At 44.2% G+C, this 22,500-nt stretch overlaps 1 protein-coding gene across 1 annotated transcript in view; it reads left to right on the forward strand.

Moving 5' to 3' along the window:
* Window positions 1-2,586: 2,586 nt before the first annotated feature.
* LOC106596014 (oxygen-regulated protein 1) overlaps window positions 2,587-22,500 on the forward strand; it is a 47,382-nt gene continuing 27,468 nt past the window's right edge. The window contains exons 1-3 of the mRNA XM_045714330.1: window positions 2,587-2,667; window positions 12,155-12,493; window positions 12,734-13,156. Coding sequence (XP_045570286.1) covers window positions 12,170-12,493; window positions 12,734-13,156 — 747 coding nt within the window. The 5' untranslated portion in view covers window positions 2,587-2,667; window positions 12,155-12,169. The remainder of the gene's footprint in view (window positions 2,668-12,154; window positions 12,494-12,733; window positions 13,157-22,500) is intronic.

Consider the following 22,500-nt stretch of genomic DNA (forward strand, 5'->3'; position numbering starts at 1 on the left):
CTATGCCAGCACCTCTCCTCTCCTGCTCTTTGCCAGCACCTCTCCTCTCCTGCTCTATGCCAGCATCTCTCCTGCTCTATGCCAGCACCTCTCCTCTCCTGCTCCATGCCAGCACCTCTCCTCTCCTGCTCTATGCCAGCACCTCTCCTCTCCTGCTCTATGCCAGCACCTCTCCTGCTCTATGCCAGCACCTCTCCTGCTCCATGCCAGCACCTCTCCTGCTCTCTGCCAGCACCTCTCCTCTCCTGCTCTATGCCAGCACCTCTCCTGCTCTATGCCAGCACCTCTCCTGCTCTATGCCAGCACCTCAACTCTCCTGCTCTATGCCAGCACCTCTCCTCTCCTGCTCTATACCAGCACCTCTCCTGCTCTATACCAGCACCTCTCCTCTCCTGCTCTATGCCAGCACCTCTCCTGCTCTATGCCAGCACCTCTCCTCTCCTGCTCTATACAGCACCTCTCCTCTCCTGCTCTATACAGCACCTCTCCTCTCCTGCTCTATGCCAGCATCTCTCCTCTCCTGCTCTATACCAGCACCTCTCCTGCTCTATGCCAGCACCTCTCCTCTCCTGCTCTATACCAGCACCTCTCCTCTCCTGCTCTATGCCAGCACCTCTCCTCTCCTGCTCTATGCCAGCACCTCTCCTCTCCTGCTCTATGCCAGCACCTCTCCTCTCCTGCTCTATGCCAGCACCTCTCCTCTCCTGCTCTATGCCAGCACCTCTCCTCTCCTGCTCTATGCCAGCACCTCACCTCTCCTGCTCTATGCCAGCACCTCTCCTCTCCTGCTCTATGCCAGCACCTCTCCTCTCCTGCTCTATGCCAGCACCTCTCCTCTCCTGCTCTATACCAGCACCTCTCCTCTCCTGCTCTATGCCAGCACCTCTCCTCTCCTGCTCTACACCAGCACCTCTCCTGCTCTATGCCAGCACCTCTCCTGCTCTATGCCAGCACCTCTCCTCTCCTGCTCTACACCAGCACCTCTCCTGCTCTATGCCAGCACCTCTCCTGCTCTATGCCAGCACCTCTCCTCTCCTGCTCTATACCAGCACCTCTCCTGCTCTATACCAGCACCTCTCCTCTCCTGCTCTATACCAGCACCTCTCCTCTCCTGCTCTATACCAGCATCTCTCCTCTCCTGCTCTATGCCAGCACCTCTCCTCTCCTGCTCTATGCCAGCACCTCTCCTCTCCTGCTCTATACCAGCACCTCTCCTCTCCTGCTCTATACCAGCACCTCTCCTTCTCTATACCAGCACCTCTCCTCTCCTGCTCTATACCAGCACCTCTCCTCTCCTGCTCTATACCAGCACCTCTCCTCTCCTGCTCTATGCCAGCACCCCTCCTCTCCTGCTCTATGCCAGCACCTCTCCTCTCCTGCTCTATGCCAGCACCCCATGATAATGCATGCAGTGCTTTATTATAAAGGTGATTTATTGTAATGCGTTCTGGTTCCTCAGAGACCCCCTCTCGGCTATCTTTCAGTTCTGCCATCTTCCAAGTTACACACACACACACACACACACACAGACACAGACACACACACACACACACACACACACACACACACACACACACACACACACACACACACACATACACACACACATACACAGACACACACACACACACACAGATTTTTTTTTACCTTCCCCCGAGAAATTTGTATTTTATTCTGTGCTCCTAAATGTGCTCTTAAATGTGCTCCTTTATGTGCTCCTGAATGTGCTCCTAAATGTGCTCCTGAATGTGCTCCTAAATGTGCTCCTGAATGTGCTCCTAAATGTGCTCCTGGATGTGCTCCTGGATGTGCTCCTGGATGTGCTCCTGGATGTGCTCCTGAATGTGCTCCTAAATGTGCTCCTGAATGTGCTACTGGATGTGCTCCTGGATGTGCTCCTGAATGTGTTCCTAAATGTGCTCCTGGATGTGCTACTGGATGTGCTCCTGGATGTGCTCCTAAATGTGCTCCTGAATGTGCTCCTGAATGTGCTCCTAAATGTGCTCCTGAATGTGCTCCTGGATGTGCTCTTAAATGTGCTCCTGAATGTGCTCCTAAATGTGCTCCTGGATGTGCTCCTAAATGTGCTCCTAAATGTGCTCCTAAATGTGCTCCTGAATGTGCTCCTGGATGTGCTCCTGAATGTGCTCCTGGATGTGCTCCTGAATGTGCTTCTGAATGTGCTCCTAAATGTGCTCCTAAATGTGCTCCTGGATGTGCTCCTAAATGTGCTCCTAAATGTGCTCCTGGATGTGCTCCTAAATGTGCTCCTAAATGTGCTCCTGGATGTGCTCCTAAATGTGCTCCTGAATGTGCTCCTGAATGTGCTCCTGGATGTGCTCCTGGATGTGCTCCTAAATGTGCTCCTGAATGTGCTCCTGGATGTGCTCCTAAATGTGTTCAGTTCATTCCTAAGCTATCCAAGGATAGGTTATGTTATTATTTCCACTAATTAATAATAAGATGTTATTAGGTTCTTCCCTGGCCGTGTTTCAAACACGTCCCCTCTGTAGATATGCGGATTAACCGTGAGCAAAGATTAAGCAAATTGACTGAAGCAGAGGACCAAAATAGCCCAGGGAGACAGTGAGCAGCTTTTACCGCCTCGAGATACCAGGCGTGCTCTTCCGTTTGGACAATTAAAACTCTATGAAAATGTGATATAAGGTATGTTTTATTTACTTCAAGTTGATTTAATTTCACAGTACTGTTTTCATCCGTAAGCCTATGGATCTCTCGATTTGATGCAGAGTTTAGGATCCACTTGATGTGTATTTGTAGATTTGGTCAGTGGTGAGGTGTTGTTATGGATACATAGGCTACATTATATTCGTTGTAATTTCAAGTTAACCTGGTGATTCTATAGATTTTCAATCTTTATAACCAGTCAGTTGTTAATGTGAACCTGTTGAAATTAGCCTTGTTGATCTTTATAACCAGTCAGTTGTTATTGTGGACCTGTTGAAACAGAGATTGTGTTTAGCCTTGTTGATCTTTATAACCAGTCAGTTGTTAATGTGAACCTGTTGAAATTAGCCTTGTTGATCTTTATAACCAGTCAGTTGTTATTGTGGACCTGTTGAAACAGAGATTGTGTTTAGCCTTGTTGATCTTTATAACCAGTCAGTTGTTAATGTGGGATTGGTGTCCCGATACCGGGACGGTTGTTGCTCAATATGCGAAAATGTGATTAGAAAACGTTGTATAAAACAGCCATGTCTTATATGAGCAGAAAGTATAAATTCTTGTTAATTAAACTGCAGTGTCCAATTTACAGTAGTAGCGATTATAGGAAAAAAACACCATGCTATTGTTTAAGGATAGTGCACAACAACAAAACACTTATCACGGCAACATTCACCTCTGAAGGTAAATAATGTACTTACATTCAGTAATCTTGCTCTGATTTGTCATCCTGAGGGTCGCAGAGATAAAATGTAGTGTAGTTTTGTTTTTATATTCCTGGGAGTGTGTAAACTTACATTTTTTATTACCATAGCATTTTTGTATGTTCTCTATAGTCATGAAAATGTATAAATTGACCAATGTGGCACATTTGGGCAAAGTCCTGGCAGACTTGATACAAAATGATGTGTGGAGGACCAAGACACAACAGGGAAGTGTATACTCATCTTCTCTTTTTAATATATAAGAAGGAGAAACAAAATAAACACGTATACAATTAACAGAACCGACACTAACCGTTCTGTCAGGTGACAAGCACAAAACAGAATACAACTACCCACAATCCACCATACAAACACACCCCCTAATTATAGGACCTTCAGAGGCAACGATAGACAGCTGCCTCCAACTGAAGGCCCCAACACCAATTAACTAAACATAGAAATACAAACGACTAGACAGAATATAGAAATAAACTAACATAGAACAATAACCAAAACCCTGGACTAATAAATCAAATACCCCTCTCTACATGGACACATACACACAACCACCCTGAACCACATAAATCAAATACCCCCTGCCACGTCCTGACCAAACTAAACACTAACAAATCACACCTGTGACAATAGTAATGTAATTCTTCACTGGATCAGCCTGAAACTTTGCACACACACTGCTGCCATCTTGTGGACAACATCTAAATTACACCTAAAATCCGATCTGAACGTATGGCCTTTCTCTTGCATTTCAAAGTAAATATATATATATTTTTTTAAATAGAAAACGCATGTTTTTTTGTTTGTATTATCTTTTTACATTTCCACAAACTTCAAACTGTTTCCTTTCAAATGGTACCAAGAATATGCATATGCTTGCTTCAGGTCCTGAGCTACAGGCAGTTAGATTTGGGTATGTTATTTTAGGCAAAAATGTAATTAAAATCCTTAAGAGGTTGGGCGGTGATTGTGTTTAGACTTTGATAGTGTGTCAGTTCCTTTGCTATTCGTTTTGGGAATTATTTTTTTGTATTGGCTGCACACATATAAGTAAATATGAGATGTATAAAATTATTTGGTAAATCAAAGAAAATCAAATTGTATTTGTCACATACACATGGTTAGCAGGTGTTAATGTGAGTGTAGAGAAATGCTTGTGCTTCTAGTTCCGACCGTGCAGTAATGTCTAACAAGAAATATAACCTAACAATTCCACAACAACTACCTTGTACACACAAGAGTAAAGGAATGAATAAGAATATGTACATATAAATATATGGATGAGCGATGGCCGAACGGCATAGGCAAGATGCAGTAGATGGTATAGAGTACAGTATATACATATGAGATGAGTAATGCAGGGTATGTAAACATTATATAAAGTGACATTGTTTAAAGTGGCTAGTGATACATTTATTACATCCGATGTTTAATTATTAAAGTGGCTAGAGATGAGTCAGTATGTTGGCAGCAGCCACTCAAAGTTAGTGATGGCTGTTTAACAGTCTGATGGCCTTGAGATAGAAGCTGTTTTTCAGTGTCTCGGTCCCAGCTTTGATGCACCTGTACTGACCTCGCCTTCTGGATGATAGCGGGGTGAACAGGCAGTGGCTCGGGTGGTTGTTGTCCTTGATGATCTTTTTGGCCTTCCTGTGACATCGGGTGGTGTAGGTGTCCTGGAGGGCAGGTAGTTTGCCCCCGGTGATGCGTTGTGCAGACCTCACTACCCTCTGGAGAGCCTTGCGGTTATGGGCGGAGCAGCTGCCGTACCAGGCGGTGATACAGCTCGACAGGATGCTCTCGAATGTGCATCTGTAAAAGTTTGTGAGTGCTTTTGGTGACAAGCCAAATTTCTTCAGCCTCCTGAGGTTGAAGAGGTGCTGCTGCGCCTTCTTCACCACGCTGTCTGTGTGGGTGGACCATTTCAGTTTGTCCGTGATGTGTACGCCGAGGAATTTAAAACTTTCCACCTTCTCCACTACTGTCCGTTGATGTGGATAGGGGGCTGCTCCCTCTGCTGTTTCCTGAAGTCCACGATCATCTCCTTTGTTTTGTTGACATTGAGTGCGAGGTTTTCCTGACACCACACTCCGAGTGCCCTCACCTCCTTCCTGTAGGCCGTCTCGTTGTTGTTGGTAATCAAGCCTACCACTGTTATGTCGTCTTCAAACTTGATGATTGAGTTGGATGCGTGCATGGCCATGCAGTCGTGGGTGAACATGGAGTACAGGAGAGGGCTGAGAACGCACCCTTGTGGGGCCCCAGTGTTGAGGATCAGCGGGGTGGAGATGTTGTTACCTACCCTCACCACCTGGGGGTGGCCCGTCAGGAAGTCCAGGACCCAGTTGCACAGGGCGGGGTCAAGACCCAGGGTCTCGAGCTTAATGACGAGTTTGGAGGGTACTATGGTGTTAAATGCTGAGCTGTAATCGATGAACAGCATTCTTACATAGGTATTCCTCTTGTCCAGATGGGTTAGGGCAGTGTGATTGCGATTGCGTCGTCTGTGGACCTATTGGGGTGGTAAGCAAATTGGAGTGGGTTAGGGTGTCAGGTAGGGTGGAGGTGATATGGTCCTTGACTAGTCTCTCAAATCACTTCATGATGACGGAAGTAAGTGCTACGGGGCGATAGTCATTTAGCTCAGTTACCTTAGCTTTCTTGGGAACAGGAACAATGGTGGCCTTCTTGAAGCATGTGGGAACAGCAGACTGGGATAAGGATTGATTGAATATGTCCGTAAACACACCAGCCAGCTGGTCTGCGCATACTCTGAGGACTCAGCTGGGGATGTCGTCTGGGCCTGCAGCCTTGCGAGGGTTAACACGTTTAAATGTTTTACTCATATTGGCTGCAGTGAAGGAGAGCTCGCAGGTTTTGGTAGCGGGCTGTGTCGGTGGCACTGTATTGTCCTCAAAGCGAGCAAAGAAGTTGTTTAGTCTGTCTGGGAGCAAGACATCGTGATCCGCGACGGGGTTGGTTTTTCTTTTTGTAGTCCGTGATTGACTGTAGACCACATACCTCTCGTGTCTGAGCCGTTAAATTGCGACTCCACTTTGTCTCTATACTGACGCTTAGCTTGTTTGATTGCCTTGCGGAGGGAATAGCTACGCTGTTTGTATTTGGTCATGTTTCTGGTCGCCTTGCCTTGTTTAAAACCCGTGGTTCGTGCTTTCAGTTTTGCGCGAATGCTGCCATCAATCCAGGGTTTCTGGTTGGGGAAGGTTTTAATAGTTGCTGTGGGTACAACATCACCGATGCACTTGCTAATAAACTTGCTCACTGAATCAGTGTATTCATCAATGTTATTGTTTGAGACTATCCGGAACATAACCCAGTCCACGTGATCGAAGCAATCTTGAAGCATGGAATCAGATTGGTCGGACCAGCATTGAACAGACCTGAGCACGGGCATTACCTGTTTTAGTTTCTGTCTATAGGCTGGCAGCAACAAAATAGAGTCGTGGTCAGATTTGACAAAAGGGGGGCAGGGGAGGGCCTTATATGCGTCGCGGAAGTTAGAATAACAATGATCCAGGGTTTTGCCAGCCCGGGTCGCGCATTCGATATGCTGATAAAATTTAAGGAGTCTTAGGGGGATATAAGCGACTGTGATTATAATCGAAGAGAATTCTCTTGGTAGATAATGCGATCGGCATTTGATTGTAAGGAATTCTAGGTCAGGTGAACAAAAGGACTTGAGTTTCTGTATGTTGTTGTGATCACACCACGTCTCGTTAATCATAAGGCATACACCCCCGCCCTTCTTCTTACCAGAGAGATGTTTGTTTCTGTCGGCGCGATGCGTGAAGAAACCAGGTGGCTGTACCGACTCAGATAGCGTGTCTCGAGTGAGCCATGTTTCAGTGAAACAAAGAACGTTACAATCTCTGATGTCTCTCTGGAAGGCAACCCTTGCTCAGATTTCATCTACCTTGTTGTCAAGAGACTGGACATTGGTGAGTAGTATGCTCGGGAGCGGTGCACGATGTGCCCGTCTACGGAGCCTGACCAGAAGACCGCTCCATCTGCTCCTTATATGGCGTTGTTGTTTTGGGTCTCCGGCTGGGATCCGATCCATGGTCCTGGGTGGTGGACCAAACAGAGGATCTGCTTCGGGAAAGTCGTATTCCTGGTCGTAATGTTGGTGAGTTGACGTTGCTCTTACATCCAATAGTTCCTCCTGGCTGTATGTAATAAAACTTAAGATGGGGTAACAATGTAAGAAATAATACATAAAAAAACAAAATACTGCATAGTTTCCTAGGAACGCGAAGCGAGGCGGCCATCTCTGTCGGCGCCGGAAGTATGCAAATTAAAACCATGTACTGTATTTGATTGAACAGAACCTAATTGCTCCTCCAGAGCGTCTGTTAAATGACTATCATGTAAATGTTCTACACTATTTCTACCAACCAGAAGCATGTAGTCTTTTCTAGCCTAGCCTAGCCTAGGCTACAGGCCAACTAGCCTAGCCTAGCCTAGGCTACAGGCCAACTAGCCTAGCCTAGGCTACAGGCCAACTAGCCTAGCCTAGGCTACAGGCCAACTAGCCTAGCCTAGGCTACAGGCCAACTAGCCTAGCCTAGGCTACAGGCCAACTAGCCTACTCAGTGGCAAGTTCATCGAATATGTTCTAATGCAATTATGTTTTGTCTATCATGGGCATTTCCTGTTACTAATTATGTAACGGCTAATGAAATAACTGCTACATACGCAGTGTATAGTGTCAATAAATCCGATTATTTAACCACTGTACAGCCAACTGATATAAACTCTGAAGCCATGATGTGTTTGCTTTCTGTTACAACAGGTATTCCCAATGCCGTCTAAAACATAAAAAATAAAAAATAATTCACATTTTCAAACAGTCCATTTATATTTTCCAACGGGGCTATACATTTGGGTGAGTTTTTTTTCTCATTTCACTGCCCAAAATGTTATTAAACCATCTAGTGTTCAGCGAAATAACAACCCAATGTCAAATACAGGTAGTCAAATAATCCAATCACATTAACCGTTACTCTCGCGGGAATTCCACTAACGGTCCGTATGTAGCCAAACGTAGCTGCTGCTGATGTTGGTATCTGTACTGATGGAGCAAAAGCCATGACAGGGAGACATAGTGGAGTGGTAACGTGTGTACAAGCAGTTGCTCCCGAAGCCACTTGGGTCCACTGCAGCATCCACCGAGAGGCTCTTGCTGCCAAGGGAATGCCTGACAGCTTGAAAGACGTTTTGGACTCTACAGTGAAAATGGTTAACTTTGTTAAAGCAAGGCCCCTGAACTCTCGTGTATTTTCTGCATTATGCAATGATATGGGCAGCGACCATGTAATGCTTTTACAACATACAGAAGTGCGCTGGTTATCAAGGGGCAAAGCATTGACACATTTTTTTAAATTGAGAGACGAGCTAAAGTTTTCTTTACTGACCGTAAATTTCACTTGTCTGACCGCTTGCATGATGACGAATTTCTCACACGACTGGTCTATCTGGGTGATGTTTTTTCTCTCCTGAATGATCTGAATCTAGGATTACAGGGATTCTCTGCAACTATATTCAATGTGCGGGGCAAAACTGAGGCTATGATTAAGAAGTTGGAGCTCTTCTCTGTCTGCATTAACAAGGACAACACACAGGTCTTTCCATCATTGTATGATTTTTTTGTGTGCAAATGAACTCAAGCTTACGGACAATGTCAAATGTGATTTAGCGAAGCACCCGAGTGAGTTGGGTGCGCAATTACGCAGGTACTGTCCCGAAACGGATGACACAAACAACTGGATTTGATATCCCTTTCATGCCCTGCCTCCAGTCCACTTACCGATATCAGAACAAGAGAGCCTCATCGAAATTGCAACAAGCGGTTCTGTGAAAATGTAATTTAATCAGAAGCCACTGCCAGATTTCTGGATAGGGCTGCGCTCAGAGTATCCTGCCTTGGCAAATCGCGCTGTTAAGACACCGATGCCCTTTGCAACCAAGTACCTATGTGAGTGTGGCTTCTCGGCCCTCACTAGCATGAAAACTAAATACAGGCACAGACTGTGTGTGGAAAATGATGTAAGACTGAGACTCTCTCCAATACAACCCAACATTGCAGAGTTATGTGCACCCTTTCAAGTACATCCTTCTCATTAACCTGTGGTGAGTTATTCACAATTTTTGATGAACAAATAAGGTTTTATATGTAAGATGGCTGAATAAAGAGCAAAATTATTGATTATTATTATATTATTATTTGTGCCCTGGTCCTATGTGTCACGTCCTGACCATAGTAAGTGGTTATTTTCTATGGTAGAGTAGGTCAGGGCGTGACAGGGGGTGCTTGTCTATCTTTTGTATTTCTATGTTCAGTTTCTAGTTTTGTATTTCTATGTTGGTTTTGTTTAGTATGATCTCCAATTAGAGGCAGCTGGTCGTCGTTGTCTCTAATTGGAGGTCATAGTTAAGCTGATGTTTGTCCCACCTGTTTTTGTGGGTGATTATTTGTGAGTAGTGTTTGTAAATTTCAGTTATTTGATATATTGCATAAGTTTCACGGATGAAATAAATATGTGGAACGAAACACACCCTGCACTTTGGTCCGCTCCTTTTGACAGCCGTGACACTATGAGAGCTCTTTGTCACTTCCCGGGTTGTGACAAAAACTCACACACATTCTTATGTTTATTAAATGTATCGTATACTGTGTGTGTGGCAGGCTTACAATGATGGCAAAAAAACATTTGAGAGTGTATTGACCCTGGTGCTACAGGGGGTACGCAGCTGGAGGTTGAAGGTTTGAAGGGGTACGGGACTATAAAAAGTTTGGGTACCACTGTGCTACAGTATTTCTAAAACCTGAATGCTCCCTCAAAGATGTATACAACTACAACTGTTGTGGCAAGGTAAAGAAAGAGAGATCAGATGCGGTATGTTGTCACTATTATTCTCATTTCATAACGCCCAAGATGGGGATCTGATTTTTGGAAATCAATTGTGATGCTGGAGGTACCATAGCAGCAGCACAGGCTACTGATGAGAAGGACTCTGGTCTGGTGTGGTTTATTAGCAGCACAGGCTACTGATGAGAAGACTGGTTTGGTGTGGTTTATTAGTAGCACAGGCTACTGATGAGAAGGACTCTGGTCTGGTGTGGTTTATTAGCAGCACAGGCTACTGATGAGAAGGACTCTGGTCTGGTGTGGTTTATTAGTAGCACAGGCTACTGATGAGAAGGACTCTGGTCTGGTGTGGTTTATTAGCAGCACAGGCTACTGATGAGAAGGACTCTGGTCTGGTGTGGTTTATTAGTAGCACAGGCTGCTGATGAGAAGGACTCTGGTCTGGTGTGGTTTATTAGCAGCACAGGCTACTGATGAGAAGACTGGTTTGGTGTGGTTTATTAGCAGCACAGGCTACTGATGAGAAGGACTCTGGTCTGGTGTGGTTTATTAGCAGCACAGGCTACTGATGAGAAGGACTCTGGTCTGGTGTGGTTTATTAGCAGCACAGGCTACTGATGAGAAGGACTCTGGTCTGGTGTGGTTTATTAGTAGCACAGGCTACTGATGAGAAGGACTCTGGTCTGGTGTGGTTTATTAGTAGCACAGGCTACTGATGAGAAGGACTCTGGTCTGGTGTGGTTTATTAGTAGCACAGGCTACTGATGAGAAGGACTCTGGTCTGGTGTGGTTTATTAGCAGCACAGGCTACTGATGAGAAGGACTCTGGTCTGGTGTGGTTTATTAGTAGCACAGGCTACTGATGAGAAGGACTCTGGTCTGGTGTGGTTTATTAGCAGCACAGGCTACTGATGAGAAGACTGGTTTGGTGTGGTTTATTAGTAGCACAGGCTACTGATGAGAAGGACTCTGGTTTGGTGTGGTTTATTAGTAGCACAGGCTACTGATGAGAAGACTGGTTTGGTGTGGTTTATTAGTAGCACAGGCTACTGATGAGAAGACTGGTTTGGTGTGGTTTATTAGTAGCACAGGCTACTGATGAGAAGACTCTGGTTTGGTGTGGTTTATTAGTAGCACAGGCTACTGAGGAGAAGACTGGTTTGGTGTTGCAGCAGAATGCTCTCTCTCCAGCCTGGCAGACTGTTAATGTTTAGAAACAACATGTTATATGTATTTTCACTCCACTTAGTCACACCACACTTATTCTAGTGTACAATTGGCAACTGGGTTGATTTCTTTGAATTACAGGAATACGTCACTGTTAATTTTTCCGCCACAATCACATGTTCACATGCACATACTCACATACAAACTGTACATAATCAATCCGTCCTGAGCTGTTCATAGACTCTCTCTCTCTCTGTCTCTCTCTTTCTCTCTCTTTCTCTCTATCTCTCTTTTTCTCTGTCTCTCTCTCTTTCCCATCTCTCTTTCTCTCTCTATATCTCTCTCTTGTTCTCTTTTTCTTTTTCTTTCTCTCTCTTACTCTCTCTCTATCTCTCCCCTCTCTCACTCCCCTGTTTCTCTCTCCCCTATGCCTCTCAATTCAATTCAAGGGGCTTTATTGGCATGGGAAACATATGTTAACATCGCCAAAGCAAGTGAGGTAGATAATATACAAAAGTGAAATAAACAATAAAAATGAACAGTAAACATTATCTCTCTCCCCTGTCTCTATCTCTCCCTGTCTCCCTCCCCTGTCTCTCTCCCTGTCTCTCTCTCCCTGTCTCTCTCCCCTGTCTCTCTCTCTCTCCCTATGTCTCTCTCTCCCTGTCTCTCTCTCCCTGTCTCTCTCATCAGCCGCCGTGCTCCATTATGAGTTCCACTCCTCTGCATGAGCCAGAGGCCCAGGTCCTTCAGCAGCCCCATAATGGTGAACCCCAGCCTGAGCAGGGCCAGGGCCAGGGCCAGGACCAGGGCCAGGGTGGCGGTCAAGGTCAGGGCCAGGGCCAGGGTGGGGAGGTGGTTCCCTCAGGCAGTGTAACCTCCCGACCCCATCAGCCCCACTCAGACCCCCAGGCCTCCAGACGCGTCTGCTTCTATAAGAGTGGAGACCCCCAGTTTGGTGGCCACCGGATGGTCATCAATGCCAGGACCTTCAAGACCTTCGATGCCCTCCTGGATGCCCTGTCTAAGAAGGTGATTCGATTATTGATTATAGATTGATTGATTTGATTTATATTGGATATAATGTATCATCTGTTGTTTACAGGAAATGCTCTGTGTTAAAATCAACAACAAAAATAAGACATTGCGTCTGACATGATTTAGAACTCTAACCCCTCCCCTTCCTGTGTAGGAAGGAGCCGTTCTTCTCTGCAGTACCCCCCATGTAGTCAACATATAATTCCCATAACTCCATGTCTCCATGTTCCAAAGGTCCCCCTGCCATTCGGGGTCCGCACCATCACCACCCCCCGTGGATCCCACCCTGTCCGGGGTCTGGAAGAGCTGCAGGATGGGGGCTCCTATGTCTGCTCGGACCAGCGGAAGGTGAAGCCCCTCAACCTGGACATGGCTAACCGCCGCCAGCCACCCTGGAACACCACCACCCGGCCCGTCAGCGGGGGTCGGAGGGCGCAGCGAGGGAATCGTGGAGTCCCCGGGGTCATCAACCGGCCGGCAGACACGAGGGTCAGGACCCCTAAAAGGCTGATAGTATTTAAGAATAGAGACCCCAGTGTGAGGAGGACTGTAGTTCTGCAGAGAAGAACGGCTCCAACCTACGACGCTCTACTGGATTACCTATCAGTCATCATGCAGTTCCCTGTACTGAAGCTGTACTCACCAGACGGCAGCAGGGTAGGTCATCATGCTGTACTCACCAGGCAGCAGGGTAGGTCATCATGCTGTACTCACCAGACGGCAGCAGGGTAGGTCATAATGCTGTACTCACCAGGCAGCAGCAGGGTAGGTCATCAAGCTGTACTCACCAGGCGGCAGCAGGGTAGGTCATCATGCTGTACTCACCAGACGGCAGCAGGGTAGGTCATAATGCTGTACTCACCAGGCAGCAGCAGGGTAGGTCATCAAGCTGTACTCACCAGGCGGCAGCAGGGTAGGTCATCATGCTGTACTCACCAGGCAGCAGCAGGGTAGGTCTTCATGCTGTACTCACCAGACGGCAGCAGGGTAGGTCATCATGCTGTACTCACCAGGCGGCAGCAGGGTAGGTCATCATGCTGTACTCACCAGACGGCAGCAGGGTAGGTCATCATGCTGTACTCACCAGGCGGCAGCAGGGTAGACCTTCATGCTGTACTCACCAGATGGCAGCAGGGTAGGTCATCATGCTGTACTCACCAGACGGCAGCAGGGTAGGTCATCATGCTGTACTCACAAGGCAGAAGCAGGGTAGGTCATCATGCTGTACTCACCAGACGGCAGCAGGGTAGGTCTTAATGCTGTACTCACCAGACGGCAGCAGGGTAGGTCATCATGCTGTACTCACCAGGCAGCAGCAGGGTAGGTCATCATGCTGTACTCACCAGGCGGCAGCAAGGTAGGTCATCAAGCTGTACTCACCAGACGGCAGCAGGGTAGGTCATCATGCTGTACTCACCAGGCGGCAGCAGGGTAGACCTTCATGCTGTACTCACCAGACGGCAGCAGGGTAGGTCATCATGCTGTACTCACCAGGCGGCAGCAGGGTAGGTCATCATGCTGTACTCACCAGACGTTATCAGGGTAGGTCATCATGCAGTACTCACCAGACGATCCTAGGATGTCTTTTACATTGTAATGAATAAGATTATATGGAAAGGGAGGACCTGATCCTACATCTGTAATCATATTCTGAGACTCGTTGCGAGTACGGGTATCTGTTATTATACTTAGTTTCTGACTAAAGAACATGTTAGTTTCTGACTAAAGAACTAAAGAACAACATGTTGGTTTCTGACTAAAGAACTAAAGAACAACATGTTAGTTTCTGACTAAAGAACAACATGTTGGTTACTGACTAAAGAACAACATGTTGGTTACTGACTAAAGAACAACATGTTAGTTTCTGACTAAAGAACAACATGTTAGTTTCTGACTAAAGAACAACATGTTAGTTTCTGACTAAAGAACTAAAGAACAACATGTTGGTTACTGACTAAAGAACAACATGTTGGTTTCTGACTAAAGAACAACATGTTGGTTACTGACTAAAGAACAACATGTTAGTTTCTGACTAAAGAACTAAAGAACAACATGTTGGTTACTGACTAAAGAACAACATGTTAGTTTCTGACTAAAGAACAACATGTTAGTTACTGACTAAAGAACAACATGTTGGTTTCTGACTAAAGAACTAAAGAACAACATGTTAGTTTCTGACTAAAGAACAACATGTTAGTTTCTGACTAAAGAACAACATGTTGGTTACTGACTAAAGAACTAAAGAACAACATGTTAGTTTCTGACTAAAGAACAACATGTTAGTTTCTGACTAAAGAACAACATGTTGGTTACTGACTAAAGAACTAAAGAACAACATGTTAGTTTCTGACTAAAGAACAACATGTTAGTTTCTGACTAAAGAACAACATGTTGGTTACTGACTAAAGAACAACATGTTAGTTTCTGACTAAAGAACAACATGTTAGTTTCTGACTAAAGAACAACATGTTAGTTTCTGACTAAAGAACAACATGTTAATTACTGACTAAAGATCAACATGTTAGTTACTGACTAAAGAACAACATGTTAGTTTCTGACTAAAGAACAACATGTTAGTTTCTGACTAAAGAACAACATGTTAGTTTCTGACTAAAGAACAACATGTTAGTTTCTGACTAAAGAACTAAAGAACAACATGTTGGTTTCTGACTAAAGAACTAAAGAACAACATGTTAGTTACTGACTAAAGAACAACATGTTGGTTTCTGACTAAAGAACAACATGTTAGTTTCTGACTAAAGAACAACATGTTAGTTTCTGACTAAAGAACAACATGTTGGTTTCTGACTAAAGAACAACATGTTAGTTTCTGACTAAAGAACTAAAGAACAACATGTTAGTTTCTGACTAAAGAACAACATGTTAGTTTCTGACTAAAGAACAACATGTTAGTTTCTGACTAAAGAACTAAAGAACAACATGTTAGTTTCTGACTAAAGAACAACATGTTAGTTTCTGACTAAAGAACAACATGTTAGTTACTGACTAAAGAACTAAAGAACAACATGTTAACTACTGACTAAAGAACAACATGTTAGTTTCTGACTAAAGAACAACATGTTGGTTACTGACTAAAGAACTAAAGAACAACATGTTAGTTACTGACTAAAGAACTAAAGAACAACATGTTAGTTACTGACTAAAGAACAACATGTTAGTTTCTGACTAAAGAACAACATGTTAGTTTCTGACTAAAGAACTAAAGAACAACATGTTAGTTACTGACTAAAGAACTAAAGAACAACATGTTAGTTTCTGACTAAAGAACAACATGTTAGTTTCTGACTAAAGAACTAAAGAACAACATGTTAGTTTCTTACTAAAGAACAACATGTTCGTTTCTGACTAAAGAACAACATGTTAGTTACTGACTAAAGAACTAAAGAACAACATGTTAACTACTGACTAAAGAACAACATGTTAGTTTCTGACTAAAGAACAACATGTTGGTTACTGACTAAAGAACAACATGTTAGTTTCTGACTAAAGAACAACATGTTAGTTTCTGACTAAAGAACTAAAGAACAACATGTTAGTTTCTGACTAAAGAACAACATGTTAGTTTCTGACTAAAGAACAACATGTTAGTTTCTGACTAAAGAACTAAAGAACAACATGTTAGTTTCTGACTAAAGAACAACATGTTAGTTTCTGACTAAAGAACTAAAGAACAACATGTTAGTTACTGACTAAAGAACAACATGTTAGTTTCTGACTAAAGAACTAAAGAACAACATGTTAGTTACTGACTAAAGAACAACATGTTAGTTTCTGACTAAAGAACAACATGTTAGTTACTGACTAAAGAACAACATGTTAGTTTCTGACTAAAGAACAACATGTTAGTTTCTGACTAAAGAACAACATGTTAGTTACTGACTAAAGAACAACATGTTAGTTTCTGACTAAAGAACAACATGTTAGTTTCTGACTAAAGAACAACATGTTAGTTTCTGACTAAAGAACAACATGTTGGTTTCTGACTAAAGAACTAAAGAACAACATGTTAGTTTCTGACTAAAGAACAACATGTTAGTTTCTGACTAAAGAACAACATGTTAGTTACTGACTAAAGAACAACATGTTGGTTTCTGACTAAAGATTTATTCAATTTGTAAGTCGCTCTGGATAAGAGCGTCTGCTAAATGACTTAAATGTAATGTAAATGTAAAGAACAAATCAAATCAAATCAAATTTATTTTTATATAGCCCTTCGTACATCAGCTGATATCTCAAAGTGCTGTACAGAAACCCAGCCTAAAACCCCAAACAGCAAGCAATGCATGTGAAAGAAGCACGGTGGCTAGGAAAAACTCCCTAGGAAAAACTCCCTAGAAAGGCCAAAAACCTAGGAAGAAACCTAGAGATGAACCAGGCTATGAGGGGTGGCCAGTCCTCTTCTGGCTGTGCAGGGTGGATATTATAACAGAACATGGTCAAGATGTTAAAATGTTCATAAATGACCAGCATGGTCAAATAATAATAATCATAGTAGTTGTCGAGGGTGCAACAAGCACGTCCGGTGAACAGGTCAGGGTTCCATAGCCGCAGGCAGAACAGTTGAAACTGGAGCAGCAGCACGGCCAGGTGGACTGGGGACAGCAAGGAGTCATCATACCAGGTAGTCCTGAGGCATGGTCCTAGGGCTCAGGTCCTCCGAGAGAAAGACAGAAAGAGAGAAAGCATATTTAAATTCACACAGGACACCGGATAAGACAAGAGAAATACTCCAGATGTAACAGACTGACCCTAGCCCCCCGACACATAAACTACTGCAGCATAAATACTGGAGGCTGAGACAGGAGGGAGCAGAAGACACTGTGGCCCCGGACAGGGCCAAACAGGCAGGATATAACCCCACCCACTTTGCCAAAGCACAGCCCCAACACCACTAGAGCGATGTCTCCAACCACCAACTTACCGTCCTAAGACAAGGCCGAGTATAGCCCACAACGATCTCCGCCATGGCACAACCCAAGGGGGCGGCGCCAACCCAGACAGGAAGACCACGTCAGTGACTCAACCCACTCAAGTGACGCACCCCTCCCATGGACGGCATGGAAGAACACCAGTAAGCCAGTGACTCAGCACCTGTAAAAGGGTTAGAGGCAGAGAATCCCAGTGGAAAGAGGGGAACCGGCAAGGCAGAGACAGCAAGGGCGGTTCGTTGCTCCAGCCTTTCCGTTCACCTTCACACTCCTGGGCCAGACTATACTTAATCATAGGACCTACTGAAGAGATAAGTCTTCAGTAAAGACTTAAAGGTTGAGACTGAGTCTGCGTCTCTCACATTGGTAGGCAGACCATTCCATAAAAATGGAGCTCTATAGGAGAAAGCCCTACCTCCAGCCGTTTGCTTAGAAATTCTAGGGACAATTAGGAGGCCTGCGTCTTGTGACCGTAGCGTACGTGTAGGTATGTACGGCAGGACCAAATCGGAAAGATAGGTAGGAGCAAGCCCATGTAATGCTTTGTAGGTTAGCAGTAAAACCTTGAAATCAGCCCTTGCCTTAACAGGAAGCCAGTGTAGCGAGGCTAGCACTGGAGTAATATGATCAAATTTTTTGGTTCTAGTCAGGATTCTAGCAGCCGTATTTAGCACTAACTGAAGTTTGTTTAGTGCTTTATCCGGGTAGCCGGAAAGTAGAGCATTGCAGTAGTCCAGCCTAGAAGTAACAAAAGCATGGATTAATTTTTTCTGCGTCATTTTTGGACAGAAAGTTTCTGATTTTTGCAATGTTACGTAGATGGAAAAAAGCTGTCCTTGAAACAGTCTTGATATGTTCTTCAAAAGAGAGATCAGGGTCCAGAGTAACGCCGAGGTCCTTCACAGTTTTATTTGAGACGACTGTACAACCATCCAGATTAATTGTCAGATTCAACAGAAGATCTCTTTGTTTCTTGGGACCTAGAACAAGCATCTCTGTTTTGTCCGAGTTTAAAAGTAGAAAGTTTGCAGCCATCCACTTCTTTATGTCTGAAACACAGGCTTCTAGCGAGGGCAATTTTGGGGCTTCACCATGTTTCATTGAAATGTACAGCTGTGTGTCGTCCGCATAGCAGTGAAATTTAACATTATGTTTTCGAATGACATCCCCAAGAGGTAAAATATATAGTGAAAACAATAGTGGTCCTAAAACGGAACCTTGAGGAACACCGAAATTTACAATTGATTTGTCAGAGGACAAACCATTCACAGAGACAAACTGATATCTTTCCGACAGATAAGATCTAAACCAGGCCAGAACTTGTCCATGTAGACCAATTTGGGTTTCCAATCTCTCCAAAAGAATGTGGTGATCGATGGTATCAAAAGCGGCACTAAGATCTAGGAGCACGAGGACAGATGCAGAGCCTCGGTCTGACGTCATTAAAAGGTCATTTACCACCTTCACAAGTGCAGTCTCAGTGCTATGATGGGGTCTAAAACCAGACTGAAGCGTTTCGTATACATTGTTTGTCTTCAGGAAGGCAGTGAGTTGCTGTGCAACAGCTTTTCTAAAATTTTTGAGAGGAATGGAAGATTCGATATAGGCCGATAGTTTTTTATAATTTCTGGATCAAGATTCGGCTTTTTCAAGAGAGGCTTTATTACTGCCACTTTTAGTGAGCTTGGTACACATCCGGTGGATAGAGAGCCGTTTATTATGTTCAACATAGGAGGGCCAAGCACAGGAAGCAGCTCTTTCAGTAGTTTAGTTGGAATAGGGTCCAGTATGCAGCTTGAAGGTTTGGAGGCCATGATTATTTTCATCATTGTGTCAAGAGATATAGTACTAAAACACTTTAGTATCTCCCTTGATCCTAGGTCCTGGCAGAGTTGTGTAGACTCAGGACAACGGAGCTTTGGAGGAATACCCAGATTTAAAGAGGAGTCTGTAATTTTCTTTCTAATGATCATGATCTTTTCCTCAAAGAAGTTCATAAATTTATTACTGCTGAAGTGAAAGCCATCCTCCATTTGCGAAGGCTGCTTTTTAGTTAGCTTTGCGACAGTATCAAAAAGAAATTTCGGATTGTTCTTATTTTCCTCAATTAAGTTGGAAAAATAGGATGATCGAGCAGCAGTGAGGGCTCTTCGATACTGCACGGTACTGTCTTTCCAAGCTAGTCGGAAGACTTCCAGTTTGGTGGAGCGCCATTTCCGTTCCAATTTTCTGGGAGCTTGCTTCAGAGCTCGTGTATTTTCTGGAAGCTTGCTTCAGGGCTCAGGTATTTTCTGGAAGCTTACTTCAGGGCTCAGGTATTTTCTGGAAGCTTGCTTCAGAGCTCGTGTATTTTCTGTATACCAGGGAGCTAGTTTCTTATGACAGATGTTTTTAGTTTTTAGGGGTGAAACTGCATCTAGGGTATTGCGCAAGGTTAAATTGAGTTCCTCGGTTAGGTGGTTAACTGATTTTTGTCCTCTGACGTCCTTGGGTAGGCAGAGGCAGTCTGGAAGGGCATCAAGGAATCTTTGGGTTGTCAGAGAATTTATAGCATGACTTTTAATGCTCCTTGGTTGGGGTCTGAGCAGATTATTTGTTGCAATTGCAAACGTAATAAAATGGTGGTCCGATAGTCCAGGGTTATGAGGAAAAACATTAAGATCCACAACATTTATTCCATGCGACAAAACTAGGTCCAGAGTATGACTGTGGCAGTGAGTAGGTCCAGAGACATGTTGGACAAAACCCACTGAGTCGATGATGGCTCCGAAAGCCTTTTGGAGTGGGTCTGTGGACTTTTCCATGTGAATGTTAAAGTCACCAAAAATTAGAATATTATCTGCTATGACTACAAGATCCGATAGGAATTCAGGGAACTCAGTGAGGAACACTGCATATGGCCCAGGAGGCCTGTAAACAGTAGCTATAAAAAGTGAGTGAGTAGGCTGCATAGATTTCATGACTAGAAGCTCAAAAGACGAAAACGTCATTGTTTTTTTTTTTGTAAATTGAAATTTGCTATCGTAAATGTTAGCAACACCTCCGCCTTTGCCGGATGCACGGGGGTATGGTCACTAGTGTAACCAGGGGGTGAGGCCTCATTTAACACAGTAAATTCATCAGGCTTAAGCCATGTTTCAGTCAGGCCAATCACATCAAGATTATTATCAGTGATTAGTTCATTGACTATAACTGCCTTGGAAGTGAGGGATCTAACATTATTAAGTAACCCAATTTTGAGATGTGAGGTATCACAATCTCTTTCAATAATGGCAGGAATGGAGGAGGTCTTTATACTAGTGAGATTGCTAAAGCGAACACCGCCATTTTTAATTTTGCCCAACCTAGATCGAGGTACAGACACGGTCTCAATGGGGAAAGCTGAGCTGACTACGCTGACTGTGCTAGTGGCAGACTCCACTAAGCTGGCAGGCTGGCTAACAGCCTGCTGCCTGGCCTGCACCCTATTTCATTGTGGAGCTAGAGGAGTTAGAGCCCTGTCTATGTTCGTAGATAAGATGAGAGCACCCCTCCAGCTAGGATGGAGTCCGTCACTCCTCAACAGGCCAGGCTTGGTCCTGTTTGTGGGTGAGTCCCAGAAAAAGGGCCAATTATCTACAAATTCTATCTTTTGGGAGGGGCAGAAAACAGTTTTCAACCAGCGATTGAGTTGTGAGACTCTGCTGTAGAGCTCATCACTCCCCCTAACTGGGAGGGGCCAGAGACAATTAATCGATGCCGACACATCTTTCTAGCTGATTTACACGCTGAAGCTATGTTGCGCTTGGTGACCTCTGACTGTTTCATCCTAACATCGTTGGTGCCGACGTGGATAACAATATCTCTATACTCTCTACACTCGCCAGTTTTAGCTTTAGCCAGCACCGTCTTTAGATTAGCCTTAACGTCGGTAGCCCTGCCCCCTGGTAAACAGTGTATGATCGCTGGATGATTAGTTTTAAGTCTAATACTGCGGGTAATGGAGTCGCCAATGACTAGGGTTTTCAATTTGTCAGAGCTAATGGTGGGAGCCGTCGGCGTCTCAGACCCCACAACGGGAGGAGTAGAGACCAGAGAAGTCTCGGCCTCCGACTCCGACTCGCTTAATGGGGAGAACCGGTTGAAAGTTTCTGTCGGCTGAATAAGCAACACCGGTTGAGCATTCCTACAGCGTTTCCCTCCAGAAGCCATGAGAAAGTTGTCCGGCTGCGGGGACCGTGCGAGGGGGTTTATACTAACGTTACTATCTGTACTTACTGGTGGCACAGACGCTGTTTCATCCTTTCCTACACTGAAATTACCCTTGCCTAACGATTGCGTCTGAAGCTGGGCATGCAGCACAGCTATCCTTGCCGTAAGGCGATCGTTCTCCTGTATATTATAAGTACAACGACGGCAATTAGAAGGCATCATGTTAATGTTACTTAGCTTCGGCTGTTTGAAGTCCTGACGAACCATGTCCAGATAAAACCTCCGGGGTGAAAAAGTTGAATGAAAAAAGTTGGGTGAGGGAAAAAATAAAAATATGAATGAAAAAAGTTGAGTGAGGGAAAAAGTAAAAATATACGGTAATGAAAAAGTAAAAAACCGTCAGGTAGCAAAGTAAGATCGGCAACAAAACGCACAGCAGCGTAAACAAGTCTGCAAGTTGTGACCGGAAACAGGAAACCGGAAACCGGAAATCCCCTATTACAGAAAAAAAAAAATATATATATATATAATAAAAAAAATAAAAAAAATAAAGCAAAAAAATAAAAAATAAATACAAAAAAAAAAATACAAAAACAACATGTGTGTTACCTGACTAAAGAACATGGAAGCCAACAACGGACCCATTCCCTTTTCAATTTTCCCTTTCTGCAATGTTGATAATGCCACAGTATTTAGGGTTTCTATTGGACTACAACAGTGCATTTGGCCAGTCTGATTAATGAACCTTAAGAGGTTCCGGCCAAATGTAGTACACTACACAGAGAAACGGCTGCCATTTTGGACTAACTCAAAGAGATTGATAGAGGCCTCTAGTGGCCAAAAGGCCGTACTAGCATGGGC

Source organism: Salmo salar, chromosome ssa03, assembly GCF_905237065.1.
Source record: "Salmo salar chromosome ssa03, Ssal_v3.1, whole genome shotgun sequence".
Lineage (NCBI taxonomy): Eukaryota > Metazoa > Chordata > Actinopteri > Salmoniformes > Salmonidae > Salmo > Salmo salar.